The 18132-nt window shown below is 46.7% G+C and overlaps 2 protein-coding genes across 8 annotated transcripts in view; one reads left to right on the top strand and one right to left on the bottom strand.

Moving 5' to 3' along the window:
- The first annotated feature begins 77 nt into the window (after positions 1–77).
- On the top strand, positions 78–12882 carry PIGH (phosphatidylinositol glycan anchor biosynthesis class H). 7 transcript variants are annotated; one of them, XM_027111578.1, is made up of 6 exons: positions 109–360; positions 4491–4583; positions 5075–5122; positions 7312–7400; positions 8921–9007; positions 12622–12882. In XM_027111578.1, the coding sequence occupies exons 1-6, from the start codon at positions 181–183 to the stop codon at positions 12692–12694; spliced, it is 570 nt and encodes a 189-aa protein (XP_026967379.1). In that variant the 5' UTR covers positions 109–180; the 3' UTR covers positions 12695–12882. The 7 variants fall into 7 exon arrangements, with proteins under 7 accessions (XP_026967377.1, XP_026967380.1, XP_026967379.1 ...); XM_027111577.1 differs by having other exon boundaries at positions 123–360; positions 5039–5122; XM_027111575.1 differs by having other exon boundaries at positions 129–360; positions 4374–4583; positions 5039–5122.
- PLEKHH1 (pleckstrin homology, MyTH4 and FERM domain containing H1) overlaps positions 9450–18132 on the bottom strand; it is a 42950-nt gene continuing 34267 nt past the window's right edge. Inside the window, exons 20-28 of the mRNA XM_027111568.1 lie at positions 17728–17905; positions 17030–17185; positions 15870–15970; positions 14726–14867; positions 13445–13587; positions 13198–13327; positions 11572–11658; positions 11126–11272; positions 9450–10197 (exon numbers count right to left, since the gene is read on the bottom strand). Coding sequence (XP_026967369.1) covers positions 10036–10197; positions 11126–11272; positions 11572–11658; positions 13198–13327; positions 13445–13587; positions 14726–14867; positions 15870–15970; positions 17030–17185; positions 17728–17905 — 1246 coding nt within the window. The 3' untranslated portion in view covers positions 9450–10035. The remainder of the gene's footprint in view (positions 10198–11125; positions 11273–11571; positions 11659–13197; positions 13328–13444; positions 13588–14725; positions 14868–15869; positions 15971–17029; positions 17186–17727; positions 17906–18132) is intronic.

Below are 18132 nucleotides of genomic sequence, written 5' to 3'. Positions count from 1 at the left end.
AGGTCCGGGCGTGGAAAACCCAGAGAGCCTTGGGGGCTGTCGGCGCGAAACTGCGGCTGCGCGCAGCCTGGGGCGGGGCGTGGCCAACGCCGATGCGGGGAAGTGAGTCCAGAGCCGGCGAGAGGACGCTGGAGGGCGCGCTAGAGCGGCGCGGCCCGGCCTGGTGTGGGCGAGCCGGCCATGGAGGACGAGCAGAGCTTCTCAGATATCTGTGGCGGCCGCCTGGCCCTGCAGCGCCGCTTCTACTCCCCTTCCTGCCTGGAGTTCTGCCTCAGCTGCCCTCGGATCACCTTGCGTTCGCTCACCGCTGTCACCTGCAGCGTGTGGCTAGCGGCCTACGGACTCTTCACACTCTGCGAGGTAAGGCCTGCCGGCCTCTTCCCGCGATCTGAGTCGGGGTCTCGGGTTTGGAAGGGTCGTTGGGGCCTTAGGGTCGAGCCCAGACCTCTCGCCGGACCCTCTGCGATCGTAGGGCCTGGAGGGCGGAAACTCGCTGGTTCTGGGGACGCCATTCCGCTGCTGGACAGCTCTCTTCCTTACGTTTAGTGAAGTTTGTGCTCCTGTACTTTATCCCCCTCCTGGGTCGCTGCTCTGCTCCGTGGTTCCACCCAGCATACATCCAGTCCTTGCAGGACAGCCTAAAACTTTAACTTCCATGTGCTCTCCGTAGTACATGCTCATAGTAATTCAGTTCCAAGGTCCTCATCCATAACTTTCACCCCTCAGAGGAATCACTGCTAACAATACCTTTTACAGTCTTCTAGAAACTGTCTTTGCCACCATAAATCACAAGAATTGTGTGCAAGTTAATTGTTTGATAGTTCTTCCTAATCTCTCTTTTTCAAGGCAATCTAACCCCCCCCCCCCAAATCCCTTCCCCAACTTCAAGTGTTTTCTAAAGAATTGTGAAATTACGGAGAGGAGTGGTTTCTGTGCTCAATTTCCAGACTCATTCCTATTTTCTGAGCCTCAGTTTTCACATCTCTAAAATGGAATTAATATCTGCCACACCAACTTCACAGCATTGTGAGGGTCACATGTAGTAGCATTGTGACAGCCCTAAAATAAAAGGAATCATCCTAATTGCCCTTTTCAGGATGAATTTAGTTTCATATTTAGTGTCCTGTGTGGACTATATTATTTCAGGAGTGGTCTGACCAGAGCTGAAATACAGCAAGGCTATTTATTTCTATAATTTGGGTATTGTTTTCGATACTGCATCCATTTGCTTTTTTTTGCCATCAGAGCATATTTCAGAGCATGGTAATTTAGTAGTGTAGATATATGCAAAATATATGCCCTAATTTGTACCAAATTGTATCTAAAAGTTTGTTCATAAGTCAGTCAAAATGGTTAAGTTGCCAAGACAGTCCTTCCTCCTCCCCCCAGAAAGATTTCATATATAAAATAGTTGAATATCAATACTAGCCTGAGCTCTGGTCAGGTAGTCATGTGAGGAGGAGGGAACAGGTATTTATTAAATGCCCACTGAGTGCCAACTGCTTTACTGAATGCCTCATCTCAACCTTAGAAGAAAACCAAGACTCAGAAAGAGTAATAACTTATCCGAAGTGATAAAGCTAGTAAATGGCGTACGGGGGCTTCCAACCCAGGGCTGTCTGACTCTGAAACCATTTTTTTCCCACTATACTATGATGTCTCCTCATTGCAGGGGGCTTGCTTAGGCAAAATTTTTAAATAGAGGTTTGTGTTTACGCCAGCTCCCTTTTGTACTCACCTCTCTCATCCTGGTATATCCCACTTACCCTCAACAAATGTCCAGGGCTCGGTAACCTTATCTTCCTTTAAACTCCACTGCAACACTTCTTAAGGGCTCTGTGTACCAAAATTTCTTATCTTTCCTCCTATTCAAAACTACTAATTACTGAATCTCAGCTAGGATGAGAAGAAATCTGATGAAGGAATTCATTAAAACATGTGGCTAAACTTCAACCCAAAACGAATATTGAACTGTCAGATAGAATTTCAGAAAGAAAAATGAAGTATAGAAAATGCAGGGGTAATGAAGTTTGGGGCAGGGATTACTTTATAGAAAAGCTGATATGGATCAAATCCCCTAAGTATATACTGTTCTTCATCCCTTCTTTCCTCCCAGTTTTTGAATTCACAGTTCTATTAGAATTCTAGGTTTTTACCTTACTTATTCCAACCTGGAATGTCCTTCCCCCTTCCTTTTCTCAGCTAAGTATATTTGTCAATAACCACCACCTCCTCTGCACCAGTTAAATCCTGCTTCCTTGGAAGTCTTCATAGGATATTCCTGTGTGCTTTAATGTCTCTCTTTCTGGCTTTCTCTCTCTCCCTTTTAATCCTGTCTTAGTCACTTCTAGTCAGAATCATAGTATTCTCCAAAAGGATTTTATATATGTTAATCTTGCCTCTAATAAATCTGTAAGGGCCAGAACTGAATTTTATCTCTCTATTCTTCCATAATGCTTATTCAGTTCACACGATGTACAAGACACTGTACTAGATACTAGACATTTAATTAGCTCAAAGTAGATATTTCTGGGTCATCAGAGACCCAGCACATAGATTTCTCCATCCTTCATTTGTTAATCAACAAATAATTTCCTAGCACAGAGGTCAGCAGACTTCTTTTTAAAAGGTCGAATAAATATTTTAGGCTTTCAGGTCTCCGTCTCAGATTCTTCTGTTTCTTTTTCTCTCTTTTTATCAACCCTTTAAAAAATGTAAAAAACATTCTTAGCTTAAGGTGGACCAGACAAACACATATCACAGGCCCAAATAGTTTTCAGACTCCTGATCTAACAGTTAACTATGTGTTATGTAGAAAGAAGTCGAAAGGTACCTTCAAGGAAAACCAGAGCTGGTCAGTAGTTAAAGCAGTAAACACAGATTTTATTCAGAAACTATTGCAATGGGAGAAAAGAGACTTAAGTATTGAATTGGGCTCAATTCTAAATATAGCAGGGACCAGTGGAAATGTATAGCTAAGGAGCAGGGTCAGGGGTCAGTGGATGGAAAATTACTAAAAAGAAACATCAGGGGTAAAGGGGGATTCTGGGTAAATTGATTTGACAGGATTCTGGCTGAAGGCAGGCCACGGTGATTAGATACCAAGGGTGAGGGTCTTCTTTAAACTCAGCAAGATTCTTGCTACAACTTGTTGAACAATGCAGGCCCAACAAGAATGGACACCAAGGTCCAGCACTTAGAAGAGCTTGACTAGAGTTAGGTCAAAGAGAGTATCTTGTCAGTAACAAAAATTAATAAAACACTTCCTATGCTCAAGGAATGACAGTCATAAATTAGTGAGTCTCTTGATTCTAGATCATCGATGATTTTTTTTCTGTGTCATCCTTCTAAATAGCTTTTTGGAAAAAAAAGGGAAAACAGTGCCACATGAAAGCAACATACCTTGATGGAAAGACACACTTCAACTTCAGAAATGTTAAAAGATTGTAGATGTGTCTTAGAATCAAAGAAGTAAATACCATTTTGGGGGCCCTTAACACATCAGTCATTTCATCTAGTCAGTCAACCTTAACACATTAGTCAGTCACAACCCAAAACAACTAAAAGAGCCCTAAATAGTAAGATCTTTATTATTTAACAAAACAAGAAGTCAGGACGAAGGAGGGCTCTAGAGGGCTTAAGAGGCTCTGTTGATTTTACTTTTTTCATCTTACTGCTCTTCCACCCTTGATGTACTCTACCTGTCCTCAGCCTAGCTTTCCACATGGTTTGGCAGAGGCCACGTAGTTGGTTTTCAGGCATCAAAACCTCAGGATGAAGGGGCCTTCTCTTCCTTAGATCTCTTTTTTGAGATGGACTTAGTTTTCCAGAAACCCCTCCAGCCGACTTCCCCTCACATCTCATTGGCTAGAGTTGTGTCATAGGTCCATTTCTGAACCAATCATTGGCAGGAGTGGGAACCAATCATGATTCCCTCCAACTTCTATTAGGAAGGAGGAGCGGCTGTTGAGTATTATCTGCTACACTGTGCTAAGCATTTTATTACTCTCCAGTCTGCGATTTTCCTACATATCTTACTGATGGAGCATGAGAAGAAAAGATCTGAGTCCTTAAGTTGCAATTTTGGAAGAAAAATCTCTGAAAGCGGTGTGATGCGTATTTTGCTGATGGAGGTTCACCTCCCGAGACCTATCCATTTGTTGTCTGGATGTATTTTATCATATGCTTTCGTAGCACTACAGAGCCCAAGTAAAAGTAGTTTCCTCTTCCTCCGTGCATGTTCTTCCCATCTGTTCACCTCACAACAGAACAAAGGCTTTTTTCCACAGTGCCTGGAGTTGACGTATTAAATAGCAGAGCTATATGTGGAGGACCACTTGGTAACCTTACCGCCTGTGTCTGGCTCTCTTCAGAACAGCATGATCCTCTCTGCTGCCATCTTCATCACTCTCTTAGGCCTGCTTGGTTACCTCCATTTTGTGAAGATTGATCAGGAGACCCTGTTAATCATTGATTCCCTTGGCATCCAGATGACCTCATCCTACGCCTCAGGCAAAGAAAGCACCACCTTCATTGAGATGGACCAGGTGAACGATGTTGTCATTAATGAGGCTATTTACATGGTAAGTACTTAAGTCATTACAGGCCTCTCTGGATGAGGCAGCGCATAGGGTATGCCTGGATCTAAGCTGAGTCTTAATGCGTAAAGTAACTGATGTCACAGAATTAAACTTGAGGGCTCTCTGTTCCAGTACCTGTAGTGTTTTCTTTTTGGCTGACATGTCCTTAAGCCATAAAAGTGAAACTTGTATTGAAAACATATGTCCTTTATTTTTAAAGAGATACTATAGGTTTTTATGGATAGGGAGTCAGCATTTCATCTTTATTTTCTAGCCCTGCTTCAAAGTCATCTCTGCTTGTTGTTGTTTTGTCTTTTTTAATCTAAAGAATGAGAATATACTTCTCCCTCACTTCAAATGCATTCTTTTTCAAGTGTATGAAAAAGTTTTAAGCCTTCCCTTGAGAAAGAAAACTGAATTTTACTTAGATCTCTGCTATTTGGTTTATTTTCTTACAGCAGAAGGTGATTTACTACCTCTGCATTTTATTGAAGGATCCAATGGAACCACATGGGATATCCCAAGTAGTACCTCTCTTCCAGGTGAGCATAGAATACTTGTTTCTTCTGCAAAGAAATCCTCTACCTTTCCCCTCCTCTCTGCATATCCACGGCTTCTTATGTTCAGTAGGAATGTGAACTTCTGTTGTCAAGAGTATTTGAGGATACCTGAGGGGTATTTTTACTGAGAATTAGGATTTTAGTTATTTCAGAAATTCCTTTCTGAGGCAAATAAGGCTTTCAGAAATATTATGAATTTATACAAATTTTAGAGATAAAAACATATATATAGCAACTTCTGCCTGTAGGTCATCATTCATCTGCTTTGACTCCGTTAGTCTGCCAATATGCGATTTTACATAGATGCTATTGATCTATACAGACTTTTATACACTATTTTGTGTCTTGTTTTTTTATATATATACATTTATTTATCTATCTATTTATTTATTTATGGCTGAGTTGGGTCTTTGTTGCTGTGCGCGGGCTTTCTCTAGTTGCGGTGAGCGGGGGCTACTCTTCATTGTGGTGCGTCGGCTTCTCATTGTCGTGGCTTCTCTTGTTGCGGAGCACGGGCTCTAGGCGCGCAGGCTTCAGTAGTTGTGGCACGTGGGCTCAGTAGTTGTGGCTTGCAGGCTCTAGAGCTCAGGCTCAGTAGCTGTGGCACATGGGCTTAGTTGCTCCGCGGCATGTGGGATCTTCCCGGGCCAGGGCTCAAACCCGTGTCCCTTGCGTTGGCAGGCAGATTCTCAACCACTGTGCCACCAGGGAAGCCCCCTTGCTTTTTTAATATACATATTTTCATGCATTTACAAAGGCTATTATACTTATTATTTAAAATAATTATATCATGTCAAATATCAGTTTATTTAGCTACCTCATTTACTAGCTTTTGAAATCATGTTCAGATTATTTTTTGTTTTTTTCTTACAAAAAAACACTTATACAAAGACGCAGACCTACTAGAGAATGGACTTGAGGATACGGGGAGGGGGAAGGGTAAGCTGGGACGAAGTGAGAGAGTGGCATGGACATATATACACTACCAAATGTAAAATAGAGAGCTAGAGGGAAGCAGCCGCATGGCACAGGGAGATCAGCTCAGTGCTTTGTGACCACCTAGAGGGGTGGGATAGGGAGGGTGGGAGGGAGGGAGACACAAGAGAGAAGAGATATGGGGACATATGTACATGTATAACTGATTCACTTTGTTATAAAGCAGAAACTAACACACCATTGTACAGCAATTATACTCCAATAAAGATGTTAAAAAATTTTTAAAAAACACAAAACTTATACAAACATGATTATAATCAATTATTTTATAGGTATGTAAAGTATTTACGTATGCAGTTAACTCTGCCTCACTGCCCTTCCTTTTTCAAAGGATTTAAGGAAGCTAAGCTAAAATTCTTTTGCATTATAGTTCAAAATTATTTTATTAAAGCTTATGAATAGTTTCATAGATTTTAATCATGTTTGAGATTTGGCTCCAGAGATTGGACAACCTTACCATACTTTTGTGAATTTGTACTTGTTTTCCTGTAGTCTTGGCTAACAGTGGGTTTAGCTATTTTTTAGTTTAGTATGTAGGGAAAGGAATTTAGAGTTATTAAATTTGTGTCTCTTTAAATGACAAAGAGACTTTTCATATTTCCTTGTAAGTGCTACCTATCAGTATTTTCTGTTTTAAACTATCCATCTCCTCTATTAGTCAAGTAGATACTAGATAGTGATTATGCATTGTAACAATTTGTATATTTTGGGTAGCAAACTGTTATGAAATATGCTTTCCCCATATATTTTTCCCATTCTGTGGCTTTTCTTTTCATTTGGTTGTATTATATTTCATTATACAAAATAATTTTCAATATTTACATATTAAACTGCCCTTCCTGTCTCTGGGAACTGTTTCGCAGCTTGTGATACTTCCCAAGAGGGTCTGTCCTTGTTACTCTTCTTGCTTTGTCTTAGGTGGAGGTCATGAAATTTAGATTAAAAACTGTCTTTCGAGCTCCTGCTTCCACAGTTCACAGGCTGGGATGTGGGCCTGGTTAGGGATTCCTCCTAGGAAAATGCTGTGAGGCCTGAACTTCTGCCTCTCTGAAGCCCACACCTGTACCATTTAGACTCCCTGGTCGTGGGTGAGAGATTGAGGTTGCACATGGACACAATACCACTAAGCACTTTACATTCATCTTGTTTCTGCATTTCTCCCCTTTGGAATTCAGAGTGCCAAGCCCCGGCTGGACTGCTTGATTGAAGTGTACAGAAGCTGCCAGGACATCCTGGCACACCAGAAAGCCACATCAACGAGCCCGTGAGTCCCAGCGTTTAGAAGGCCAGTATTGTTTTCCAGAGGAGATGACTCCTAAGCCACAGTGGCTGGTTTATTTTCTGTATTTTAAACCATCAAGTGGGCACAGTCCTAGGAACCAGTATGGATGCGGTGGATCTCAGAGCCGTAGAGCAGGTGCCTGGAAGCCTAACTTACTGTGTGGTGTTGAGCAAAGTATTTATGTGTATTTTAGTGTTCCCCTTGTAAGATTTCGTTTACCACCTGAGGGGGGACCTCAAAACAGTATGTCAGGAGTAATGTTGAGGAAGAGCACTTTGTGATATTCCTAAGCACGTTCAAGTTTACTTTTTGTTGAAATTTGTAGAGCAAGACAATGGGAAACTGACATCAGATCTCTTGAGAAAGATAATTTTCAGCTGCACAGTACCCCTGTATAAAAGCTAAGAGAAAAAGCAAGCCCTTCAGGGGCTGGTCAGTAGGAAGAAATGTCCTACAAAAGACTAGTCTCTGTCCACCTAGCTCCTGTGTTCTGTACAGGGTTAATTTATGGTGATTCTCTTAATAAACAGATCTCCTTCCAAAACATACACAATTGCTTGGTTCAGACAGCTGCTTTTTATTGACAAACACGATCATGGCATTTCAGTCACGGGTGTCTAGCACATTAATACTCTTGTTACTCAGCATTGTCTATGGTTTCAAAAACTTCTTTTGCCAAGAGGGGTGAGATAAAAGGCCAGACAGAAATTTGACTTTGGTTTCCAGACATGTTAAAGAAGGATAAACATACATACTGTAGAAGCCTTTGTTTATAAGGCAGTTTCTTTTATATAAAATTAATAAACTAAGGGAGGATTCCTGAAGGGTTGGGAAGAAGACAGGGCGGGGGAAATAGCTTGACCCCCAAATTCAATATGAACACAGCTCCATTCTTGCTTACTTTTTCTTTGGGATTTTTTTTTTTTTTTAACTCCTGGCCAGATGATAATTCCTTATTTGCCTTAGACACACTCAAGATATTACAAAACCAGAGCTGTAACTTCTGCCTTTTATACCAGCCCTGGAGGGGTTATTCAGGAGCCTGTGGGACATGTGACATGTGACTTGGTCGAGGTAGAAATGTCTCAGCTAAATCCCAAATGCTGGGGGAAAGGCAGGAACAGAAATGGGAGGCAGCTATGAAATTGCCAGCCTGGCAAGGTCAAGTTCGTTTAAAAAAGGTAGACACTCTGATGCGCTGCTTTTTTCATCATGCTTGTCAGTTTAATGGGTGAGAGAGGGGAAGCTTACAGCAGCTGAGGTGTTCAGATAAACTAGTTCCAGCCTTGCAGTTTTCACAGTGTGCAACACACACACACTTTGCTGGGGTTAAAGGCTTGGTTCTTGGATGCTATTGCTAAACCCATATAGTTTGTTTGGCACTTTATCGAAAAATGATAAGACTGCCTTAGAGCTATGAAATAAAACTCAGTTTCCTCAATGTTGGAAAATCAGAGTATAAATGAACTCTTTCGTCTTTTTTTTTTTTTTTTCCTGTTAAGGGAGGGTGGAGACAAGATCATCTCTGCATCCAACAGAAGGTCTCACTCGGGGATGGGGGCATATTGGCATCGTCAGGAAGACAAAAGGTGAAAGATACTTTCAACTGATGCTCTCAGGCTAGGACAGATAACGCATATGTGCGTCTGCCCTCAAACATTCCCAGCGCAAGTTCGCCAGAAGTCTTAAGGAGCAAATCCAGGCCCATGGGCCTGCAGGGGTGTCTTCTGTTTCTGACTCATCTTTGGTGGCCTCACAGAGCAGCAAAACGCAGAATGCATTTGTTTGGTTTTTCAAAGAGCAGGGGGACAAGCGACGACCACCTTCTCCTACAGTAGTAAGCACAGCCTTCACTGAGCCCTGTCCAGTTGTTAAAATGAGACAGGGAGAGGTCAGGTTGGACCTAGCCCCTGCCCTTGCCTGTACCCAGTTGGGCTGACGGTCCAGTGTGAGGGAGAACAGCTTCAGTCTCAGGCGAATAGCGCCTTGTCCTGCAGAGACAGGTGCCGCTGCCCCAGAAGGGCACCGCCAATGCCTCCTCGTTCGCACCAGGGGAAGGGGAAAGGTGAGTCTCCTCCTTTTTCTCCAGCCCTGCCAACACCTTTCCCATATGGGAAAGGAAGTCCAGTCTTAGTGAGTTCTAAGCTTTTGTTGGAGTTCAGGTGAATTGGAAATTCTAGTCCTTCCCTGTTCAGGGATGTCGGGAAAACTTCAAGTATAAACCCCTGCGTGAGGACCATACACAACATAAACATATTAGTCTCCCTGAGAGTAGCAGTGCAGGAAATTCTGCCTTACAGCACTGATGCCCTCAGTAACCAGTAACAGTGGGCCATCCCTATCTGTGTCTAGAACTGGGCAGCATCCAGAGCTCAGTATTCTTATGAAAACAAAGTGGTTTTTATACTGGGTCTGCATTTTTAAAGGTTGGCCCTGAAACATTATAAGGCACCTAGAGAGTAAAGGCTTCATGGACACTGAAATACACATTTCACAGAACAACTGGGGCAGGCTGCAGGGGGCTGTTAGACCCATCACAGTAGTATCGCACCCGAGGATACATCTCTCTAATCCCAGAGGCACCAGGTGGTGGTGGGGAAAGGGGTAGGAGGAATATTCACAGCAACGTTGGCCCCTTGGCAGCACATGGAACAGAAGCAAAGAACTGTTGTCCATCCAGTTCCCATGGCTGGCAGGCAGCAGGCGGGTTGGGGGGTGGGTCCACGGTTGTGGAGCAGTGGTTCATGTAGCTGGCCATGATGAAGGTCACCTCTGCAATCTAAGGAGAGAAAGAGAAACAAAGGAATTGAACACTGGCTTTGGCTTGAATCCTGGCTCTCTCACTCACTAGCTGTTGCTCTGGTTACATAAGCTTCCTGGGCTTCAGTTTGTCCCTTAAGTTAAAATACCCACCTGGGAGGAAATGTCCAAAGGGGATCGTTCCTGTGAGGCTCAGAGGCCTAGTGAAATAGGCGTCTGGAGGTCCTGAGGTGCCCAGTACCTCCTGAGGACAGGAGGACCAACATTCTGCCCTGGCTGTCTCCAAGACAAGGCAAGGCAGCCTCCCTGGAGGAAAGGCTCTGTATATCCTCTCCTTTGGCAGGGACAGTATTGAAAGGAGGAGGTGGTTTGGCGAACTCCAGCTTTAGGGTTAAAACAACAGGGTTTCCAGTTGCTCAGAAGGGAGCCAGGAACTATAAATCAGAACTTTGGTTCCAGAGTCTCTGCAATTGTTATTTTTTGCATCAACATTTCCTGTACTGAGTAGGAACAAGGCCCTTAAAGTGAACAGTTCCTAGGACCCCAGGGAAGGGGGAGCATGTTCAGAGTGTCCCACTTGTGACTAGTGCCGGGACAGCAGAGCCCAAGGCAAGGTGAGAACACTGGGCCTGCTGCAAGGACGACAGCAGCAAGAGGGCCCCCATTCAAGCCTGTCCAGTGCTGTGGCTGACAGAACAGAGGAAGGTAACGTGAGGAGTGCAGAGTAGCTGGACCAGAGTGAGTTCCCTCTCCCGCCAGCCCCCCCACCTGCCAGCTCAGCAGTGACCGTAGAGACGCCACCTGAACCCTCTGGGGTACTGATGATAGTTTCATTTGGGGCAGGGCCCTTCTAGAGTACTGTCATAACCCCAGTTTCCTTTCTAAGCTCCGAGCCCATCTCATCAGACCACAGCAGGGTAAAATGTTTTAGCAGCTTTCAGACCCACCTTGGGAGCAGCCATCCGGAAGATCAGCTTCTCAATGTGGCCTTTTCCAGAGCTCTGGTCTGAAGTGGATCTAATCACAAGCATGAAGTCATCCCGGCAGCCACCAAAGGTCATCACTGAAGAGTAGGGATAAGTGACGTGCACTTGCTGTGGGGAAAGATCCAGTTAGTTCTGGAAAAACTTTCCACCTGCCTCCTGAGCTAGGAGCCAGCATGCCCAGTCTCTTCCAGACCAGGAAGGGAGAAGTCCAAAGTGGTCACACTTTGGAGATCTACATTTTGAATGTCTACAAGCTGTGTCTAGACTAGAGGACAGCAGTACTTGGGCAGGGGGTGGGGGAAGGAAAACCGTGGTCACTTAGCTCAGCCCTTTGAGTCCAGAGAGAAGAAGAAAAGATACTGTCAGGAGAAGGAGGGGTCAGGAAGCCAGCCCTCATCCTCCCGTACCATGGTGTTGTGGTCCAGGATGCTGACACCATCCTCATTCACCGCAATCCACACCAGAGTGTTCTCCTTGGAAGACGGCTGTGCAGGCTGGGGGAACAGGAAAATCCCATCAGACATCCACAGCTAGGGATTCTGAACCACTAGAGCTTTCTGAGGAAGAAGGCACATCTAGGGATCTGCTAGGCAGTGATTTCCAACTTTTTTCTTTTGGAAAACATAGAAGATGGTATTTGTATAGCATGCGGGAGTAAACAGGCTGCTCGTGGCAGGAGGCACCTGGCTTGGGGCTCTGGCCACCTACTAACAACCCCGAGTATCACTTTCTTGTAGTACCTATAGCCCATCCTGCCATGGTACAGAACACAGTACACTTTGTTCCTGTTCCAGAACAGAGGCCAGCCCTGGCTGTTCTGTTACAGGCATGGAGAACAGGCTGTTTTTTCCTGGCTCTCAGAAACTGACAGCATTCCACCCACAGGCCCTCCTAAGTGCAAGCTGCATCTTGCTTCAACCATTTCCTAGGGACTATAAAATAATTAGGAAGACAGTAATGCAAGGGCTTTAGGCCCTGCCAGGGAGAAAACTGACTATTTGGTGGATAAGTCCTAGAATGACTAATTTTCACTGCCAGGGCTGCAGTAGGGCAATCTAGATTTCCTGTCTCTCCTACCCTGGGGAGGCTGGGGAGAGAGATGGACATGTCCCTTTTTTCAGGAGCTTCTCCCAACCTTCCAGACTAAGTGGGTCCCCATGTTATATGCCTTTATAACACCCCTGTACTTTTCCTTCATGGCACTTGTGACAGCTTCTAAAAAAATTATATGTGTTTTATATATATATATATTTAGAAAGAGAGAGTGTATGTGTGAAAATTTGATTAGTGTGTACGTCCCCCACTAGATGGGAAGCTCCATGAAGGCGAGGACGTGTCTGATTTGCTCACCTCTTGTCACCTCAGACAACTAGCACAATGCCTCAGATATAGTAGGAGCTCAACAATTCTTTGTTGAATGAATGAGTGAATGTCTGTTGTCTAATCTGTATCCTCAGTGAACAGGACCATGATCCAGCTTCGAGGGTAGGACACTGTGATTACGTACAAAGTTTCGTGCACACCAGATAGCCAGTGAAGAAAAGTTCCATCTGAAATTACTTTTAGCCACCTGGCCTTCCAGCAGGAGAAATTAACTGGTGCCTGAGTAGTCAGATCCCTCTGTGGCTGCACCAGGTCAGCAGAGATGTATTTGTTTAGGTTACACGTTGTTCTTTCAAACTTTTTTTAAAATAAAAACATTCTCAAGAGGAACATCATATCAAGTCTGAACTCTGTTGTGGATTAGTTGACCCTATCTTTTTTTTCAAAGGTAGGATTGGGAAAGAAGTCAATAAAGGAAAGTTAAGGATCGCCCAGAAATAACCCTGGCCCGGAAGCAATGAGTCACAACTGCTCTGGACCAGGGAAAGCTGGAGTAGGCAAGAAATGGGTGGAAAGATAGTGACCCCTAGTGGTTGCGGGTGGGCGCTGCAGACTGAACTGGCTCAAAACATGACCGAATCCAGGAGAAACTTAGGGAGTTCCTGAGGGTGTGGTAACCACTCCTTTGGCTGGAAACCACCCACACTTACCTGAGCAGCAAAGAGCTTAGCACCAAAGAGGGGCCATTTCCGGGCCACTGTCAGGTAGATGCGGATGCACTCAGGAGAGGAGCAGCCTTGCAGTGCTGCCCACTTTGTGGTCAGCTGATCTGCCAGGTGCCTGGTTTAGACGGATGGAGAGAGATGGTGCCATGTTTCTGTTGCAGCTCTGAGGTTTTTCCCAACTCTGCAGCCCATGCCTCCCTACGGTGACTCCCTGCAAGACCTTGCAGCCTACCTCAGCTGTTCCAGGGGGGCCCCGTGTCTGTAGCGCCTTGGGTAGAACCTGTCTAGGACCTGCTGGAGGTGATGCAGAGCCTTGGCAGGGGGTGTGCCCCCAGGTCCTGGCAGGATGGGCTTCTCCAAGTCCCCATACTCTACCTGTGGTAGAAGCACATGGAGGGACAAATCAGGAATTTGGACGTGAATGGGGTTGGGGGCCTGCTGAGAGGTGAAATAAACCATTATTTCATCCCTTTATTGGTGAGGTGTGAATGGATGTGAAAAAACACTTGTGTACAGACAGACCCTTTATCTCAAGTTTCACAGACACTAGAGAAACAACCTTAGGGTCCTAGAATATTAGAGATTGTCTAGATCACCTTTCCTTTTGCAGCTGAGGTTAAGTGCCTTATCCAAAGACACAGTTAATTAGTGGCAGACAAGGGAAAACACTATAGAAATTCTGGCTCCTAATCCAAAAATATGGGATACAGGATTGAAGATGCTACAGATCCTTCAGTAGAGCTGACTGTTCCAAATGTGGCCATTAGAGTCAGATGCTTGGCTCAAATCCCAGCTCTGCCATTTACCAGCTCTGAAACCATGATGAAGTTAAACTCTGTGAGCTTCAGTTTACTCATCTATAAAGCGGGGGTGAGAACTAAATAGGGTACTACATATAAAATGTTTCGCACAGGGCCCTCTACAGCATACTCAATACGTGTTTACTGTATTAAAGGTCCACTGTTATTATTTCCCCATCCTCTCCAGCATGTAGATCCAGACTCTTTCTTACGGGAACCATGAAGGATCCCAGATTCCTTTGGCAAGACAGCCTCCTAAAGGTAATAGAAGAGTCAAAGTCTGAATGTGTGTTCCTTTTCCTACTTCTCATTACAATGTTTGACAGCTGTAATACACACTTAACCACATACATTATATGACATACATTATCTAGGAATTACACTTAGTACAACCCTGTCGGGGCAGGTAGGGAGGTATTTTTGTTTTCGGGATATGAAAAAGGGAACTACAGCACAGACAAGTGAAGTGACTTGGCCAAGATCTCATAGCGGGAAGGTGGCTAGGATTCAAACCCAGGCCCCTGGTTTCCACGCCCAGAGTTCTGCATGTAGCCTGGATCTGCAGCGAGGCACTCTGCTGGGTAGGAGTCAGCAAGGCCGCCCTCTCTGGCACCTCAGGACCCGCAGAATCTCCTGTTTCAGCCTGTGTGGTGCACTCCACCTATGAGTCCAAGACGTCTCCTGACCCTCCTGACTCCTGGACAGAACCTTACCTGGGCCATCAGTGCCGCCATCTCCAGAGCCAGCTCCTTGTTGACAGGAAACCTCCCTGCCACTATCTCTCCGCTAGTTTGGGAGGCAAGCAGCAGGCGCTCTCGCTCTGTCTCCCCTTTGACTTGACTCCGAAAGTACAGCCTACAGGGGAGAGAGTGAGAAGCCAGGGCTCAGCTGGGATCCCAAACGGATGAAGCTGTCTCTGCATCTGTTTATCTTGATTTACAAAGAAAAAAAGAAACTACTCTTTTTATACCATCTGTGAGCCTATTTTCCACTGCCTCCAGAAAAACTTAACCAAGCATGACACAGAGCAGATAGAGGGCCATCAGGTCCCATAGCAACAGTAGCATGTGGTCGGTTCTGAATTCACCGTTAAGACTTACTGGATTTGGTGAGGGGAATCTGGTACCTGGAATCATAGCTTATTAGGAAACTAAATGAGTTAAGATTCCAAGAGACTAATGGAAATCATCTGCCTGGAGACATACTGGGATGGAATTTTCTTAGTCAAATTGGTATAAGTCAGGATTTCTCCTTCTGTATTTCCTGGAACTGGTATATAGGAGCAATTTATTCTTTTTTTTTTTTTTTTTTGGTACGCGGGCCTCTCACTCCTGTGGCCTCTCCCGTTGCGGAGCACAGGCTCCGGACGCGCAGGCTCAGCGGCCATGGCTCACGGGCCCAGCCGCTCCGCGGCATGTGGGATCCTCCCGGACCGGGGCACAAACCCGTGTCCCCTGCATCGGCAGGCATACTCTCAACCACTGCGCCACCAGGGAAGCTCCCAGGAGCAATTTATTCTCTAGTCTTAAATATCTAGTGCTCAGACAAAATCTTCCTCTCCTGATGTAACACATGCAGCCACCTGAGGAAGTTGGTCTGTTTGGGGGGCAGGGGTGTGTGTGTGTGTGTGTGTGCATGCATGTGTGAGTGTGCAGACACAGTACAGGGACGGAGAGCCTGAGCTGTCCAGGGTCTCACAGAGGCCAGCAGAGCCAGCCTGGGCCTCCAGCTACTGACCAGCAGGCAGTGTTATATCTCTGGCCCTGCCTGTGCAGGACAGGCCTCCAGCTGGGGGAGTGATGAGCTGCACCCCAGCAGCAGCCCTCATGCTTGGTCCCCCTTGGCGGTGCCCAGGACCTGTTCTTGTACATCAGCTTCACGACACGTGTGCCACCCTCAGACTTTCCGGAGTGCAGCTCCTTCAGGGCTTGTTCCCACTTGGAGATGGCATCGCAGATCTGCATGAGGCAAAAGAGGAAAGTCAGAAAAGCCCCTGATGAAGGGAACAAGGCCCAGTCAGGGCTGGACTCGGGCAGAGCCGCGGGGCAGAGTTGAGGGACTGTCCATCAGGAGGCTGACCCGCGGGGCCTCATGCTCCCAGGACCCAGGGTGCCTGCGGCTTTCTCACAGACAGAGGTGTAACTCTGAGCATGGCGTGGGCAGCAAACCATGGAATGCTGCCGCCATTGCCTGGACATCTGAGGGGGCCCCCCAGAGGCTAGGCAGGCCCCAGTTCAAAACCATGGCCCCTCATCACCGGCTCCACTTCCCTCCCACCAACCGCCATTCTCTTCAACAAATATAACCGGAGGCCTACTGTGTAACAGAGCCTTACAGATGCCTGGGCATTCACAGATGCCCGGGCATAGTTTTTCCAGGCAATGGTAAAAGACTACAGGAGTCTTTGTCCTGTCACCATAAAGAAAGCAGAGACTGCAGCCAAAACCCTCATCCTCATCAAGTGCTCCAGCACATCCCACAAACACCCAGCATGCCCCGCGGCTCTAACCCCAGACCCTAATGCAACATAGGGTTCGAATCCCACTCAAGGGCCTTTACGCACAGAAGTACCACAAGGATCTACCTCTTTAAAGTTGGTGGGACCTGTAAGCAGAGCAAGGGCCCTGGCAGACTGGGTAAGAGTGAGCTGCCAGCGTACAACGCATCTGCTGGGTCCAGGCGTACAGTTGTCCGTCTACGCATGTGTGTACGAAACTGGCAGCGGGCTCCGCCCAGGTGGGGCTGCTGCTGAGAAGTGCCTCCCTGTCCTTCCTACCCTGAGCTGGGAAGCGGCTTTTCTTCTGGAAGCTGAACAGCTTCTCAAGGGAGGGAGGGAGGGAGGGAGGGATGTGGAGATCTTCTCTCCAGAGACAAGGGCACAAATGACTTTTCTCTGCCTTTATGGGCACATTTTAAGATGGCACAGAAATGCTGGCCTCGGGCTCAGCCCCAAACCGGCTGGGAACACAAAATCCTGAAGACCAAGGTGGCTCAGTTGGCTTACGGGGGACCATCACCTTGACGCTCCCCTGCAGGCAATGTTCCAGGTCCCTGCCAGAAGGGTCGTCCGTGAAGAGGGCAAAGCCAGAATGGGAGGACTTCCTCATGCCCGTCTCCTGGTTCAGCCGCTGGAGGAACTCGTCCACTGTGGAGGAGCCGTCAAAACCCACCACCTGCCGGGAGAGGGGACCTCCTGAGAGGGGCCCACGGGGGCTAGTGGAGGGGTCAGAGGCCGGGAGGTGGAAAGGCATGGCTGAAAGGAGCGAGGGCGACAACAGAGGCCAAAGAAAGCTGGTTTCCACATGCAGAGGGCGAGTGCTTAAGGGAGGAGCCCGCCCACCATAAACTGAAGTCCCACGTAAGCTCCGTTCCTCCTTTGCTGTCACTCTTTGGGAGGCCCTTCCCCTGCCACTTTCTTGGTCAGTGTGTCAGCTTCCCTGTTCACGTAGTGGGTTCAAAAGGTCCTCTTCCCAGGCCCCAAAGAGTGAAGTACTTTTGTGATTCAAGCTCTGTACTCCCTCCACAGTGGCACGAATGGCCCCACTCGCCCCTGCACCCCAGGCCCATCCTTTGGCTGGTCTGCCTGTTAAGATCTGCTGGGCCTAAGGAGGCTTAGCACCCACTGGCCCCAAGGTGTTCTCCTCTGGGATGGCAGTATGAGAAGACTCAGCACAGGGAGCGCGGCAGCCTTGTCACCTGGTAGGTCGCTCGTCACCTGGTAAGTCCCGTTGGCGAAGTGCACGGGGATGCTGAAGGGCGAGGAGTGGTGGAAGGGGTTCCGCAGCAGGATAGACACCACCTCCATGCGCGAGGGCCTGGCCTCCCGCTCCCCAGTCTGCAGCGTCCGCTCCACTGCCCGCTGGCAGTACGTGGCGTACTGGCCCGTCTCATTTCTAAAAAGACAGGCGAAGAAAGAAAGGAAAACCGGGAATCCACTCATCCCTACCACTTGACACCCTGGTTCCCTACGTACATGTAACCTATAGGACCAAACCTGCAGCTGGAAGGCTGTGACACGAGCCCCAAAGACTGGTCTGGGGTGTTAATTGGTCGTTCGGGGCCTATCTACTGCTGGTTGCTGGCACGGATATTTTCTGCAGAAGCCAGAAAACATGGCAAC

This window comes from Aethalodelphis obliquidens, unplaced genomic scaffold (assembly GCF_003676395.1).
Source record: "Aethalodelphis obliquidens isolate GAN/ISIS:26980383/991018 unplaced genomic scaffold, ASM367639v1 scaffold10, whole genome shotgun sequence".
NCBI classification, from domain to species: Eukaryota; Metazoa; Chordata; class Mammalia; order Artiodactyla; family Delphinidae; genus Aethalodelphis; species Aethalodelphis obliquidens.
The sequence above is the reverse complement of the archived record's forward strand: the minus strand, read 5'-3'. Positions and strand labels throughout refer to the sequence as shown.